This window comes from Pipistrellus kuhlii, unplaced genomic scaffold (assembly GCF_014108245.1).
Source record: "Pipistrellus kuhlii isolate mPipKuh1 unplaced genomic scaffold, mPipKuh1.p scaffold_m20_p_2, whole genome shotgun sequence".
In the NCBI taxonomy this organism is placed as follows: domain Eukaryota; kingdom Metazoa; phylum Chordata; class Mammalia; order Chiroptera; family Vespertilionidae; genus Pipistrellus; species Pipistrellus kuhlii.
Window position 1 is genome coordinate 171,657,534 of NW_023425515.1, and position 14,766 is coordinate 171,672,299.

The following is a 14,766-nucleotide window of genomic DNA, read 5'->3' on the forward strand; positions in this document are numbered from 1 at the left end:
CAATTTTTCTGCTCCACCACATGCTTAAAAAAATAATTCACGGACCTGATGAATCTATAATACTGTTATCCACCTGGAATAATATAAGCCACATGAGCTGCAGTGCCTGGCTTTTAGTTTTGCTTATAGTTTCTTCTTTAAAAAATTCTTTATTATTGTAAGTATTATATATGTCCTCTTCTGTCTCCCCTGCTCCCCCATTGTCCTCTCCCAGCCTGTCCCCACCCTCCAGTCCTGACCTTCACCCATTGTCTGTGTCCATTGGTTATGCCTACATGCATACAAGTTCTTTGGTTGATCTCTTTCCCACAAGTCTCCCCCGGCCCACCCTCCTGCTTATAGTTTCTTAAGTGCTAATAGCCTTCTATGACCCCACTCAGAATCCACGATTCACCATGTCCACTGCAGACTTGGTGAACTGAAAAGCGTGCTACTTCCCCCACCTCTCTGGTGGATCCTGGGATTACAGATGAGGCCAGCTTTGTCTAAGAGACCTACATAGCCCTGAACCTTGAAGGAAGATTCTTGTCTTTGACCAAATAGGCAGCTATGGCAGGACACAGGGCCCAGAGACTGGACATCAGGGACAAAATCATCAACTGCTCAGTTTTTGTGGACACTTTGGTTTTTCATTTAACAAGTATGTTCTGAGCATATGTGGCTTCTGCACTCAATGACTTTAAAATGACAAGGAAGCAGTTAACTGATAATGCAAGGCAGTGTAGAATTATAGTATATAGTAGTTACTTAATCTCTTTGCACCTCAGTTTCCACATCTGTAAAATGGGGTAATAGTACCTACCTCAGAAGGTTGCTGTGATTAAATAAGACAATTGTTATAACAATTTTTATAGTGCTGGACACATACTAACCATTCAAAAAAATTTACATGTAGGACATGTAACATATGGGGTTGCCTAAATCCTTTTATATGTAAGTAACAATAATAATCTAATAGGACTTCAATAAATGGAGGCCAATGTTTTCCCATACAAAAAGCTCAGAGGTAGGTAGTTGGTTCATCAGTTTAATGAAGCCAGAACACTAGGTCCTGTGCTGGCACCTCTGCTTTTTCCTTGGCCTTTCTCTCATGGTTGCAAGTTGACTACTGTAGTCCGCATTCAAAGCAGGAAGGGGGAAGAGGTAACACCAGGCACTGGTGAAATCATCCCTTTTTTCAAGACAGAAGTGCTCTAAGTCTCCTGGCTGTGCTGCTTTTATTTACATCTCACTGACCAGAGTTATGTGTCCCTACCTAAGAGAAGCTGGGAAAACCCTAACTGGTTTGGCTCAGTGGATAGAGCATTGGCCTGCGGACACAAGGGTCCCAGGTTTGATTCCGCTCAAGGGCATGTACCTTGGTTGCAGGCACAACCCCAGTAGCGGGTGTGCAAGGAGGCAGCTGATTGATATTTCTCTCTCATCAATGTTTCTGACTCCCTTTCCCTTCCTCTCTGTAAAAAATCAAATATATATAGAGCAAGGTTGGGAAAGTTAACAAAAGCTTTTCCAGCCTCAGTAGAGGAGGTAGAGAAGGGATAGGGAAAGAGTGTTGGGTAAGCTACACTAATATAAACGGAAAGAGGGAAAGATCAGAATGGGGATGGCTTCACACATGAATGACATGGATCCTAGTTGGGCCTTGAAGGTGGATGAAATTTGGAATAAAAAATTGATATTTCATCCTAGCTCATTTGGCTCAGTGGGTAGAGCATCGGCCTGTAGACCAAAGGGTCGTGGGTTTGATTCTGGTCAAGGGCAAATACCTCGGTTGCAGGCTCCTCCCCAGCCCAGGCCTGATCAGGGCTCATGCAGGAGGCAACCAATGGTTGTGCTTCTCTCACATGGATGTTTCTCTCTGTCCTTCCCTCACTCTTCCACTCTCTCTAAAAACAAATGGAAAAATAAAATATCCTGGGGTGAGGATTTTAAAAAATTAGTATTTCTATTTTGGGAATATGACAGGATCTCATCTTTCTGCTACTTCTACTCTTGATGTTGAGTAGAAGGAAGAGTATTTGGGGTGATTCATTCGGGTCTTTGTGCTATTGGTCATCTTATCTTCTAGCTATTGCCAGAGGACAGGAATGGTATGGCTTTCTTTGACCTCGTTCAGATTGACAAAGTGCATATACTTCCAAATCTCCTTTATATCTGAGGTCTCCATAAGACTAGTGTAACTGCTATTGCTCGACAGTTCTGTGCTGAGCTATGTTGCCTCTCATATGTCTTTGAAGATGGCTTGCACAGTGATGGTTGGGGCTGGCTGTGCTTGTGGCCATAAAGGTAAGTTTTCTGTTCTGCTAGATATGCCCAGAAAACCTGTTCAATGGCCTGATGGATTTTTTTAAAGTAAATTATAATGTAAAACACACTCCCTAATACTAATGCAAAAGCTGTTGCACTTTGTGGAAGATCCAATAGCTATTATTATTATTATTATTATTATTTTGCTTTATCTGAAATATTTGAGAAAAAAAAAGGCATTGTGCTACATAGCAACTTGACTAAATAAATTGACTAAATTGATGATTATGGTAATATAAGAATTTATCAAATTATATTCAGAGATTATCCAGAGATGCTTGTGGGGTTTGACAAGCAAAATGATATGAAATGTATTTAAAAATATTTTTACCTATTTAAAAACTATAATAAGAAAACACCTGTACTCTAATGTGTTCTGCCAAATTGTGATACATGGTAGATACCAACTTTATTTATTATTATTATTTTTTAATATACTTTATCGAGTTTTTACAGAGAGGAAGAGAGAGGAATAGAGAGTTAGAAACATCGATGAGAGAGAAACATCGTTCAGCTACCTCTTACACACCCCCTACTGGGGATGTGCCCACAACCAAGGAATTGAACCTGGGACCTTTCAGTCTGCAGGCTGACGCTCTATCCACTGAGCCAAACTGGTTTCAGTCCAACTTTAGCTAAGTAATTCCCCCTATTCTGGTTAGCTTTTATTTTTATTGATTTCATTTACTTTTATTATTTTTAAAAAAATTTTTCTTCATTGATTTCAGAGAGGAAGGGAGAGGGAGAGAGACAGAAACATCAATGATGAATAATTGATTGGCTGCCTCCTGCACGGCCCCTCCTGGGGACCCAGCCCACAACCCAGGCATGTGCCCTTGACTGGAATCGAACCTGGGACACTCTATCCACTGAGCCTAATCCGCCAGGGCTATTTTTAATGATTTTAGAGAGGAAGGGAGAGGGAGAGAGAGATAGAAACATCAATGATGAGAGAGAATCATTGATTGCTGCCTCCTACATGTCCCCTTCGGGGGATCGAGCCTGCTGCCCAGGCATGTGCTCTTTACAGAAATTGAACCGGAGACCCTTCAGTCCTCAGGCTGACACTATTCACTGAGCCAAACTAGCGGGGTCTCATTAGCTTTTTTTTTTTTTTTTTTTAATATATTTTATTGATTTTTTACAGCGAGGAAGAGAGGGATAGAGAGTTAGAAACATCGATGAGAGAAACATTGACCAACTGCCTCCTGCACCCCCCACCACCGGGGATTCGCCAGCAACTAAGGTACATGCCCTTGACCGGAATGACCCTTCAGTCCACAGGCCAACACTATCCACTGAGCCAAACTGGTTTCGGCTCGTTAGCTTTTAAAAAAACCATTTTAATGCAGTCTTGGGAATGAAGTTCCTCTTGCCAGCTCTGTTTTATTAAAGAATATACTGAGATTGCAAGATACATTGCTTAACAGCCTACTGAAATTTAAACTCAATATGAATGAATTAGGTTTCCTCCATACTGTGCAAGTGAAACAAAATCAGAGGCTGAGCTGACCTAATTTGGCAATTGTCATCTAAACCTAATTTCAAATTCATGTTCTTTAGGCCGGCCTTATTGCTCTCTGATTTTATCAGTAATTGTTATAATAAAACAGACCTTATAAAATAAATGTATACTTCTAAAATGCCCTTTTACTTGCTAAAATAATTAGAATTTGGAATTTGAGTTAAGCAAGTCTTTAACTGGAAACACCACTTCAATGCCTATTTATCTCCCAAGGAAATAACTGCCTATCTCAGTCATGATATTTGACACGTGTGTTTGTCTCTGCAGAGTTCAGCACATCTTGGGGAATCTTATTATGCAGCTCGTTTTGGGTATTCCCTTGGAAATGGTCCACAAAGGCCTCCGAGTGGGGCTGGTGTATCTGGCAGGAGTGATCGCAGGTTAGTGTTTTCAGGGCAACAAGAAATCAACACCTCTGGACTCTCAGGAGGTTATAAACAAAATAAAGGTAATCAACTTTGATAATGGGCTTTTTAATTAAGATGTATTCTATTCCTAATAGATGCTAGGAAACCTGATAGCACTGGAGATAAGTCAATTAGAGACAGAAGAGATAAGGTAATCACATAGAAATGACATTGTGAGTGCCCTCAGGTGTCGCACAGACAGGGTTTTGCACATTTGGAAACTGAATAGATCGATGCCCAGGTGCATATACTGGGTAAAGGCTTACAGCCAGTTCAGGAAGGCCCTTATGTGCTCTTGTAAAGACTTTGGGAAGTAACATGATCAGATTTGCTTTTGAGAAAGGTAACTTCAAGAGAATGCAGAGAATAAAGGGGTCTAAAGACAGAGTGGGAACTAGGAGCATACAGCAGTGTCTTCTAAAATTGTGTGTGTACCCAAGATGATTCATTATGGTGTGGGCAGAAAATATTAGAACTCCCATCCATCCATTATTTATTTGTTGGAAACATTAAAAAAATAAATTTTTCATTTTGAGGTATTGATTTATGCTTTAGTGTAAGAAATAAAAACCTAGAGGTCCATGAATCATTTAACCAGCTACCCCCAATGGGTAACAGCTTGCAAAACTATAGTACAGTACCACCATCAGGATATCCACACTGATAAGAGTCAAGGTATAAAACATTTCCAACACCATAAGCTATACTCTCTTCCCTCCCACTTGACACTCTCCTTTATCCCTGGCAACCATGAATCTATTTTGTATTTCTACAGAGGTGGGCAAAAGTAGGTTTATAGTAGTAATACAAATAAATAATCTATATATATAAAAGCCTCGCAACTATTGTAGAATGGCAGAATGACCAGAATGGTGGCTAAGATGCACTCTGTGGCAGCCAAGTAGCCTGATCTGAGCCCCGATTGGTGCGGTGCGCCCCCATCCCCTCCAGCTGGCCCGGCCCTGATCAGTCCCCAATACCCTGATCGGGGATGGAGCTGGCCACCAACCGCCCAAGGCCCCTCCTTCTGATCAGTCCCTCCCATGCAGATTGGAGGCAAGGCCTGCTGGCCAACTGCCTGTGGCCCCTCCTCCCTGCTGGCCCAGTCCAATGGGCCCCCACTGGGGCAGGTCTACTGGACCCCACCCATGCATGAATTCGTCCACTGAGCCTCTAGTATAAGTAATAAATAAAAATACAAGAATAAAGTATTTCATGTACTCAAAACTAAACCTGCTTTTGTCCACCCCTGTGTAATTTTCTCATTTTAAGAATGTTACATAAATGGAATAATATGATAGGTAGCCTTTTGAGATTGGCCTTCTTTACTCAGTATAATTCTCTGGATATTCATGTAGGTTGTTGCATGTATTAATAGTTCATTCATTTTTATTGCTGAGTAGTAGTCTACCACCCACCCTTCAGTCACGGATGATATCTGGGTTGTTCCCAGTTTTTGACGATTACAAATAAAGCCGTTATATACATTTGTGGACAGGTTTTGTGAACATAAGCACAGAGTTTTGTGAACATGAGTTTTCATTTCTCTAAGATAAATGTCCAAGAGCACAGATGCTGGGTTGCATGGCAGTTGCATATTTAGTTTTGTAAGAACCAGCCAACATATTTTCCAGAATGGCTGTTCCATTTTGTGTTTCTCCCAGAATTGTATAAATGATTCAGTTTTCCACATTCTTCCATGAATTCAGTGTTGTTACTATTTTTTATTTTGGCTGTAGTGATATTTCTTCACAGTTTTAATTAGTATTTCTCTAGTGGCTAACAATGCTGAACATCTTTTCATATACTTATTTGCCATTTGTATCTCCTCTTTAGTGAAATTGTCTGTTCATGTCTTTTGCCCATTTTCTAATTAGATATTTTTTCCTGTTGAATTTTTAAGAGTTCTTTATATATTCTAGATCCTAGTCCTTTATTGAATATGTAGCTTACAGGTATTTTCTCTCAGTTTGTAACTTGTCTTTTGTCTTAACATAAGGAGTCTTTCACAGTGCAAAAGATTTCAATATTGATAAAGTCTAATTTATAAATTTTTCTTGGTTTATGAATCGTTCTTTTGGTGTTATGGCTAAGAACTTTTTACTGAGCCCTAGGTCTTGCATGTTTTCTCCTATGTTATCTTTTAAAGTTATGGTTTTATGGTTTACATTTAAATATGTGATCTATTTGAGTTTGTTAATTTTTATAAAAATTGTGAGGTTTAGATTTAGGTTCTTTCTGTTTGTTTATTTGCATATGAATATCCAATTACTTCAGAACAATCTGTTGAAAAGATTATTCTTCCTTCATTGAATGGCTTTTGCATCTTTGTCAAAAGTCAGTTGGCTGTAGTTGTGTGTGACTGTTTCTGGGTTCTCCTTTTTGTATCACTGATCAATGTGTCTATCCCACCACATACCCAGTACCACTGCTGCTATATATAATAAGTCTTGAAATCAGTTAGAGTGATTCCTCTCATTTTATTCTCATTTGAAAAATTAGTGTTTGTATCTTACTTAAAAAAAAAGTGTCAGGTTTCTAATTTGCTGGCTTTTTGTCCCTTACCCCCCCCCCCCCACCGCCCCATGAAAGTAAAAGGCTATAGTAGTAAGTCATCTAACAGATGTTGAAAAAAACAAACACCAAACGTGTCTCTATGATGATATTAATATCAGTTTTCTCCTAAGGAATAAGAATGTAACTGCTTTTCCAGAAATAGTTGTGCTATGAAAGGGCATTTTGAAAACTGGTCATTGGAAATCGCTAGATATTTATGTAATTTTGCTTCTGAAAATGATGCAACAACTCTTATAAGTTCACATTTAAAAAGTGAGGAAACGATTTCCTAATCTGTTTTAACGTTTTTCAGTAAGGAGTTTTAGTGCATTTTAAACTTATTTATTAAAACACTTACTAGCGCCGAAACCGGTTTGGCTCAGTGGATAGAGCATCAGCTTGCGGACTGAAAGGTCCCAGGTTCGATTCCGGTCAAGGCCATGTACCTTGGTTGTGGGCACATTCACAGGGGGGGTTTGCAGGAGGCAACTGATCGACGTTTCTAACTCTCTATCCCTCTCCCTTCCTTTCTGTGAAAAAAAAAAAAAAATCAATAAAATATATTAAACAAACGAACAAACAAACAAACAAAACCACTTACTAGTTTGGAAGAACTAATTAATAACATTAGGGAAGGTGGGAATTAATAGCCAAAATTACAACAAAAATTTTGCATAATTGAAGCTCAGCCAATGATGCAATTCTTCCATTTTAAATTACATGTCATTAAAAAAAAAAAAGTTATTTTTTGGCTATGACAGTGATTAAGAGGAAATTTCTATAGAAAAATAGCTGAATTTAGAAGTATATGTACTCACTCCTCCCTCCCCGCCTTAATCACAGGGAAAATGTTTCAAGATCCCAGTGGATGCCTAAAATAATGGATAGTACCAAATCATATGTGTACTGCTTTTTTTCTATACATACATACCTATGATAAACTTTTAATTTACAAATTAGGCGCAATAAGAGATTCAACAATAATTAATAATGAAATACAACAACTATAACAATGTCCTGTAGTAAAAGTTAAGAGAATGTGGTCTCTTTCAAAATATATTGTACTGTATGTACAGTGTGGATACACTGGACAAAGGCATGATTCACATCTTGGGCTGGATGGAGCAGAATGGCATGAGATTTCATCATGTTACCCAGAATGGCACTTGATTTAAAACTTAAGAACTGTTTACTTCTGGGATTTTCCATTTAACATTTTTGAACTGTGGGTAACTGAAACCGTGGAAAGTGAAATCATACATAAGGGGAGGGGGGGAACTACTGTATCTGTATTTCTGTGTCATGATATTTAACCAGGATTTTAAAAAGTAGTGAAGCTTATTTAATAACTTCATTGAAACATTTTCAAAAATTAAAGACATTTTTAAAAATGTATATTTTTATTTATTTCAGAAAGGAAAGGAGAAGGATAGAGAGACAGAAACATCAATGAGAGAGAATCATTGATGTGCTCCCTCCTACATGCCCCACACTGGGGATTGAGTCCACAACCTGAGCATGTGCCCTGACTGGGAATTGAACTGTGACCTCCTGGTTCATAGATTGATGCTCAACCACCGAGCCATAACAGTTAGGCTAATGAAATTTTTTAGAGCAGTTTTAGGTTCACAGAAAAATTGAGAGGAAGGTACAAAGATTTCCCAAACACCCTGTCTCCTATACACATGCATAGCTTCCTCCATTTTCAACATTCCCCAACAAAGTGGTGCATCCTATATAATAAAAGCCCAATAGGCTAAGTGTCTGGTAGATCGATCGGCCGTTCAACCAATCAAAGTGTAATATGCTAATGCTATGCTAAGACTGCTCAACTGCTCGCTATGATGTGCACTGACCACCTGGGGGCAGATAGTCAACCAGTTGACCAGTTGTTATGATGTGCATTGAATACCAGGGGGCAGATGCTGGGACTGATAGGTTAGCTTGCTGCTGGGGTCTGGCCGATCGGGACTGACTGAGGGAGATGGGTGGGATATGCCCTGTAGCCCGCCTGCGGTCCCTCCCTGGCTGGCCAACCTCTCCTGTCTTTCCCCTGTGGGGTTCCTTGGCCTGGCCTGCGCCCTCTTGCAATCTGGGACTCCTCAGGGGATGTTGGAGAGCCGGTTTCGGCCCGATCCTGTAGACCAGGCCAAGGGTGCACAAATTTGTGCACTGGGCCTCTAGTTCCTTATAATTGATGAACTTACATTGACACAACATAATCACCCAAGTGCATAAAATTAGAGTTCACTCTTATGGTACATTCTGTGGTTTTGGACAAATACTGACATGTATCAATCCCAGTATTGCACAGAGTATTTTCACTGCCCTAAAGCCTGTGCTCTATCTATTCATCCTTTCCCCCACCCACAACTCCTGGCAGCCATTGATTTATTTACTGTCTTTACTGTCTCCATAGTGTTGCCTTATTAGGAATGTCATATAGCCCTAACTGGTTTGGCTCAGTGGGTAGAGCGTCAGCCTGTGGCCTGAAAGGTCCCAGGTTTGATTCCAGTCAAGGGCATGTACCTTGGTTGTGGGCACATCCATAGTAAGAGGTGTGCAGGAGGCAGCTGATCGATGTTTCTCTCTCATCGATGTTTCTAACTATCCCACTCCCTTCCTTTCTAAAAAAGCAATAAAATGTTTAAAAAATCAATAAAAATATAGAAAAAAAAAGAATGTCATATAGTTGGAATCATATAGTATGTGGCCTTTTCATATTGACTTCCTGCACTTAGTAAAATGTATTTAAGTTGCCCCATGACTTTTTATGGCTCAATACCATTAATGAAGTAAAAATAATTTTAAAATATTATGTAATCAATATGTCACATCCTTTAAAATTCGATTTTTGTGTTTTAAAAAACCATGTAAGTGCCCTGCTGGCATGGCCTAGTGACTGAACACCGACCTATGAACCAGGAGGTCACAGTTTGATTCCCGGTCAGGATATATGGGTTTAGGTCTTGATCCCCAGTGTGGGGCATACAGGAGGCAGATAATTAATTATTCTCTCTCATCATTGATGTTTTTATCTCTGTTTCCTCTTCCTTCCCCTCTGAAATCAATAAAAATATATTAAAAAAAACAGTATTAGTGTAAGTAGTACATATACCTATATTACAGCGGGTGGTTGTATTAGTTTCTCAGTGCTGTCATTGCAAAGTACCACAAATAGTGGCATAAAACAGGATGGCAGTGTCTCAGTTCTGGAGGTAGAAGTCTGAAATCAAGGTGTGAACGGGGCCATGCTCCCTGCTCTGAAATCTGTCAGAGAGAATCCGTGCTTGCCCCTCTCTCTAACCTCTGGTGGCGGCCGTTGGTCCTTGGCATTCCTTGTTTTGCTGCTGCAGCACTTTAACCTCTGCCTCCGTTGTCAGGTGGTGTTCTTCTTTCATGTGTCCCTGACCCTTCTTATAAACACACAGTCATATTGGTTTAGGGGTTCACTCTACTCCAGTATGACCTCGATGGAACTAATCACATCTGCAAAAATTGTATTTCTTTTTTTGTTTGTTTGTTAATCCTCTCCTGAGAATATTTTTTCCATTGAAATTTAAAAATATATATTTTTATTGATTTCAGAGAGAAAGAGAGATAGAAACATCAATGATGAGAATCATTGATTGGCTGCCTCCTGCATGCCCAGTAGGATCAAGCCTGCAACCCAGGCATATGCCCTTGATTGGAATTGAACCCGGGATTCTTCAGCCTGCAGACCAAGGCTCTATCCACTGAGCCAAACCGGTTAGGGCTCCGTGGAATTCTTTAGGGAGAGTGGAAGAGAGAGGGAAAGTCAGAGAGAGGAACATCAATGTGAGAGGAACACATTGATTGGTTGCCTCCTGCATGAACCCAACCAGGGCCTGGGCCAGGGAGGAGCCTGCAACCAAGGCACATACCCTTGACAAAAATGGGTCCCGGAACCCTTTGGTCTGCAGGCAGACGCTCTATCCACTGAGCCAAACAGGCTAGGGTGCATCATATCTCTAAATAAGGTCATATTCTGAGGTGCTGGGGGCTAGGACTTCTACGTATCTTTGGGGGGACACAATCTGACCCATGACAATGCTAGGAATTTTTTTTTTTTTAACCAATCAAAACTTTGCTAGATTCCTAGATAGGGGCTTAATCACAAGAAACAACAACAGTCTGTAATTAATTGGAATTGAGAGTCTAGGTCAGTGGTTGGCAAACTCATTAGTCAATAAAGTGGTAAACCGTGGCTCACTAGCCACATGTGGCTCTGAGCCGCAGTTTGCCGACCAATATCCTAGAGCAGTGGGGATGGAGAGCAGGAGGCAGTCATGAGATAGACTTGCAAGGCTTACTGACATCTCCCCATCCTACTTCCCTCCTACTTAGGTGGATCCTGTTCTTCCATCTTCTACTTCTGTTCCTGAATACACCTTTTTCCTGACCTTTTGTGACATCAGGCCCTGCCTGGCTCCAGCATCTACACTCTCCTTTCCCCTACAGTTTGATTTCAACCTGTGGAATCAGCTCTGCCCCATTTGCAGAGAAGAGAGAAAACGTGAATAACCTGTTCAGATTCTTGCCTATTTTTGCAACAGCTTCTTGGCAGGTATTTCTTGATTGTTCTGGTCTGTCTTTCACACTGCTGCCTGGGTCACCTTCCTCAAACCATGTTTCATATATTCTGTCCAGAGCTTTTAGCTATACCATAGGTCATATTATACCCTTCCTAGGCCATTTCCAGCAGTCAAAAGAAAGTTGAAATGTCCAAGATTGCTCTTCACTACCCTCCACTGCCTGCCCTTTGCCTTTTTTCTTTTGGATAAAGAATGAACTTTTTTACTAATATTAAAAAAATAAATTAAATGTGAAGAGGTTAGAGGAAGACTTGGTATGTTTTTTAAAAATCTTTTTTGAGTTTGATTGATATACAAAAATTAGTACATATTCAATGAATACAACTTGAAGAATTTGGAGATAAGTATACACCCATGAAAATATCACCTATGCCATAAACATATCCATCATCTCCAAAATTCCCTCCTGCCCATTGTCTTTTTTGCCCCACAGCCCAGGGTCTTCTTCCCACTCCCCACCCCCCATCTGACTAATCATCAGAATCACCTGGAGAGATTATTACAACTGAAGCTACTCAGATCCCCACCCAAAGCTACCGAGTCAGAATTTCTGGGATATGGCCCTGGCATCTGTGTTTTTGTTTTTCTGTTCAGAGATGTATAACTGACATATAACAATGTGTACACATATTTTTGGCATACTGTAAATAGCACTGTTTAAAAGATTTCTATTTCTGATTCTTTATTGCTATTACATAGAAATATTGTTGATTTTTTACATTTTGATCTGGTATCCTCTAACCTTGATAAATTCGCTTATTATTTCTAGGAGTTAGTTTAACAGTTAATTAGCCAATTATTCTCTAAAGAGATTAAAATAAGAAAAAAACTTGTATGTTTTCCCATGTTTCTATCATTTCCAGTGTTCTTCATTCCTTTGGGCAATCCTGTGTTTCCACCTGTATCTTTCCCCTTCTGCCTAAAGATTCCTTTAGCATTTCTTGTAATATGGGTCTGCTGGTCATCAATTCTTTCAGTTTCTGTAAAACTGAAAATTTTTTCATTTTGCCTTAATTTTGAAGTATATTAAGGTATCTTCAAAAATGTATACACATACTTTTATTTTTAAAATATGTTTTTATTGATTTCAGAGAGTAAGGGAAAAGGAGAGATAGAATAATCAATTTGCTGTCTCCTGCACTCCCCCTACTGGGGATTGAGTCTGCAACCCAGGCATGTGCCCTAACCAGAATTTAACCCTGACCTTCTGGTTCTCAGGTTCATGTTAAACCACTGAGCCACATTGGCCAGCCACACATATATTTTTTGATAGCTCAATTGATGTTTTTTTTTTTCTTTTTCAGATTTAAACCATTGGAATTAATAATTATTCCAAGTGTGTATATATATATATATTTTTTGGAACACCTTAAATTTTTACTAAGTATAGAATTCTAACTTGGCAGTATTGTTCTTTCAGTACTTTAAAGATGTTACCCTATTGTTTTCTCATTTGCATTGTTTCCAATGAGCACCAACCCATGAACCAAGAGGTCACGGGTTTGATTTCCAGTCAGGGCACATGCCAAGGTTTCAAGCTCAGTCCCCAGTAGGGGGTGTGTGGGAGAACACTGATGTTTCTCTCATTGATGTTTCTATCTCCCTCTCTTTTCCTCTGTAAAAGCAATAAAAACATATATTAAAAAAAAAATTGTGCTAGCCAATTTGGCTCAGTGGATAGAACATTGACCCATAGACTGAAGGGTCCAAGGTTTGATTCCTGGGCACATATCTTGGTTTCATGCTTGATCCCTGGCCCTGGTTAGGGTATGTGCAGGAGGCAATCAATTGATGTGTCTCTTTCACATCGATGTTTCTCTCTCTGTCTCTCCCCTTCCCTTCCACTCACACTAAAAATCAATGGAAAAATATCCTCAGATGAGGATTAGCAAAAAAATATTTTTCTCTGTGCTTCATTTTGGATAGTTTTATTGCCATGTCTTCATGTTCACTAATCTTTTCTTCTGGAATGTGTAATCTGCCAATAATCTCAAGTTTATTTTTTCATCTTCAACATTGTAGTTTTCATCTTTAGAAGTTTGAGTCTGTTTATATGTTATATGTCTCTACTTAACATATAGAATATAGTTGTAATAATTATTTATTGCCCTTAACTACTAATACCTGTGTCAATTTGGGTAGGCTTTATAATGTTCTCCTTATTATGGGTCACATTTTATTGTTTTCCAGACAATCTTTGTTTGGATGCTATACATTTTACCTTTGAATGGTGGATATTATTGTATCCCTATAAATATTCCTTAGATTTGTTCTGGAACTCAGTTACTTAGTAGTAGTTTGATCCTTTCTGGTGAAATTTGCTAGGTAAAATTATGTTTCTGAGTCATGTTTAATGCTAATTATTCCCCACTACTCTGTTCTTTACTCAAATGCCCCATGAACTATGACATTTTCTAGTTTGAAAAGTTACTTAGCCTCGCTGGTGAGCAAGAGGTACTCTTCTCTCTATTCCTTTCTAGTAATTCTTTCCTTGGTTTGGATAATTTCTTCACATACTCCTCTCTGGAGTTCTCTAGGTCTTTCTGGACTCTAACCTCTAATTCATCAACTTAAAGTTTACTGAGATTTACTTGGTTTTCCCTTCCATGCACTGCAGCTTGTCATATTTCTTCAGGCAGTAAGCTGGGCAGTCAGACAACTCATCTCATTTATTTTGTATCTCTCAGGGTTCACTGACCTTTGCTATCTGATACCCAGTACTATGAAGACCATTGTTTCATATATTCTTTCCAGTGCTTTTAGTTATTTCAAGTGGAGGGGTAAATCCTAACCTTGGGACTCCATCATGGCCAGAAGTGGACATTTGTATATGTATCGGGTCTAGTAATAATTAATGTCGTTTTAAAACATTCGTTTAAAATCTTGCTTGGCGTTGACTTGTATTGACATAACCTTCAAACACGTGGTATCTACAGAACGTGTGAAGTGCAATTAACAAGTTTTGCTTGAAAAAGTTTGTGTTTGGTTTGGTTTTTGTTGCAAAACTAGGGCTAAGAAGATGGCGGATGAAGAGCATATTCGGCACTGCATGCTTTACGAGTTCCAATTAGGAAGAAAAGCAAGTGAGGCTGCAAAAAACATCTGTAGTGCTCTTGGTCAAGATGCAGTTAGCGCCAGAAAATGCCAGCGTTGGTTTGAGAAATTTCGCGAGGGAAATTTTTCGTTAGATGACAAGAGTGGTCGAGGCCGTGTGTCCAATTTTGATCAAGAAGCTCTTCAAGCTCTTTTGGTGCAAAATCCTCAAATTACCCAACAAGAGCTTGCGATAACTTTAAATTGTTCACAAAAAACAATTTCTAATCAATTGTGTGCACTTGGCAAAGTCCAAAAGTTT

The 14,766-nt window shown here is 39.4% G+C and overlaps 1 protein-coding gene across 4 annotated transcripts in view; it reads left to right on the forward strand.

Annotated features, from left to right (window-relative positions):
• RHBDL2 (rhomboid like 2) overlaps nt 1-14,766 on the forward strand; it is a 37,827-nt gene that overhangs the window by 12,998 nt on the left and 10,063 nt on the right. For all 4 annotated transcript variants that reach the window (XM_036446795.2, XM_036446796.2, XM_036446794.2 and 1 more), the window contains one exon: nt 4,100-4,212. In XM_036446795.2, the coding sequence (XP_036302688.1) occupies nt 4,100-4,212 (113 nt within the window). The remainder of the gene's footprint in view (nt 1-4,099; nt 4,213-14,766) is intronic.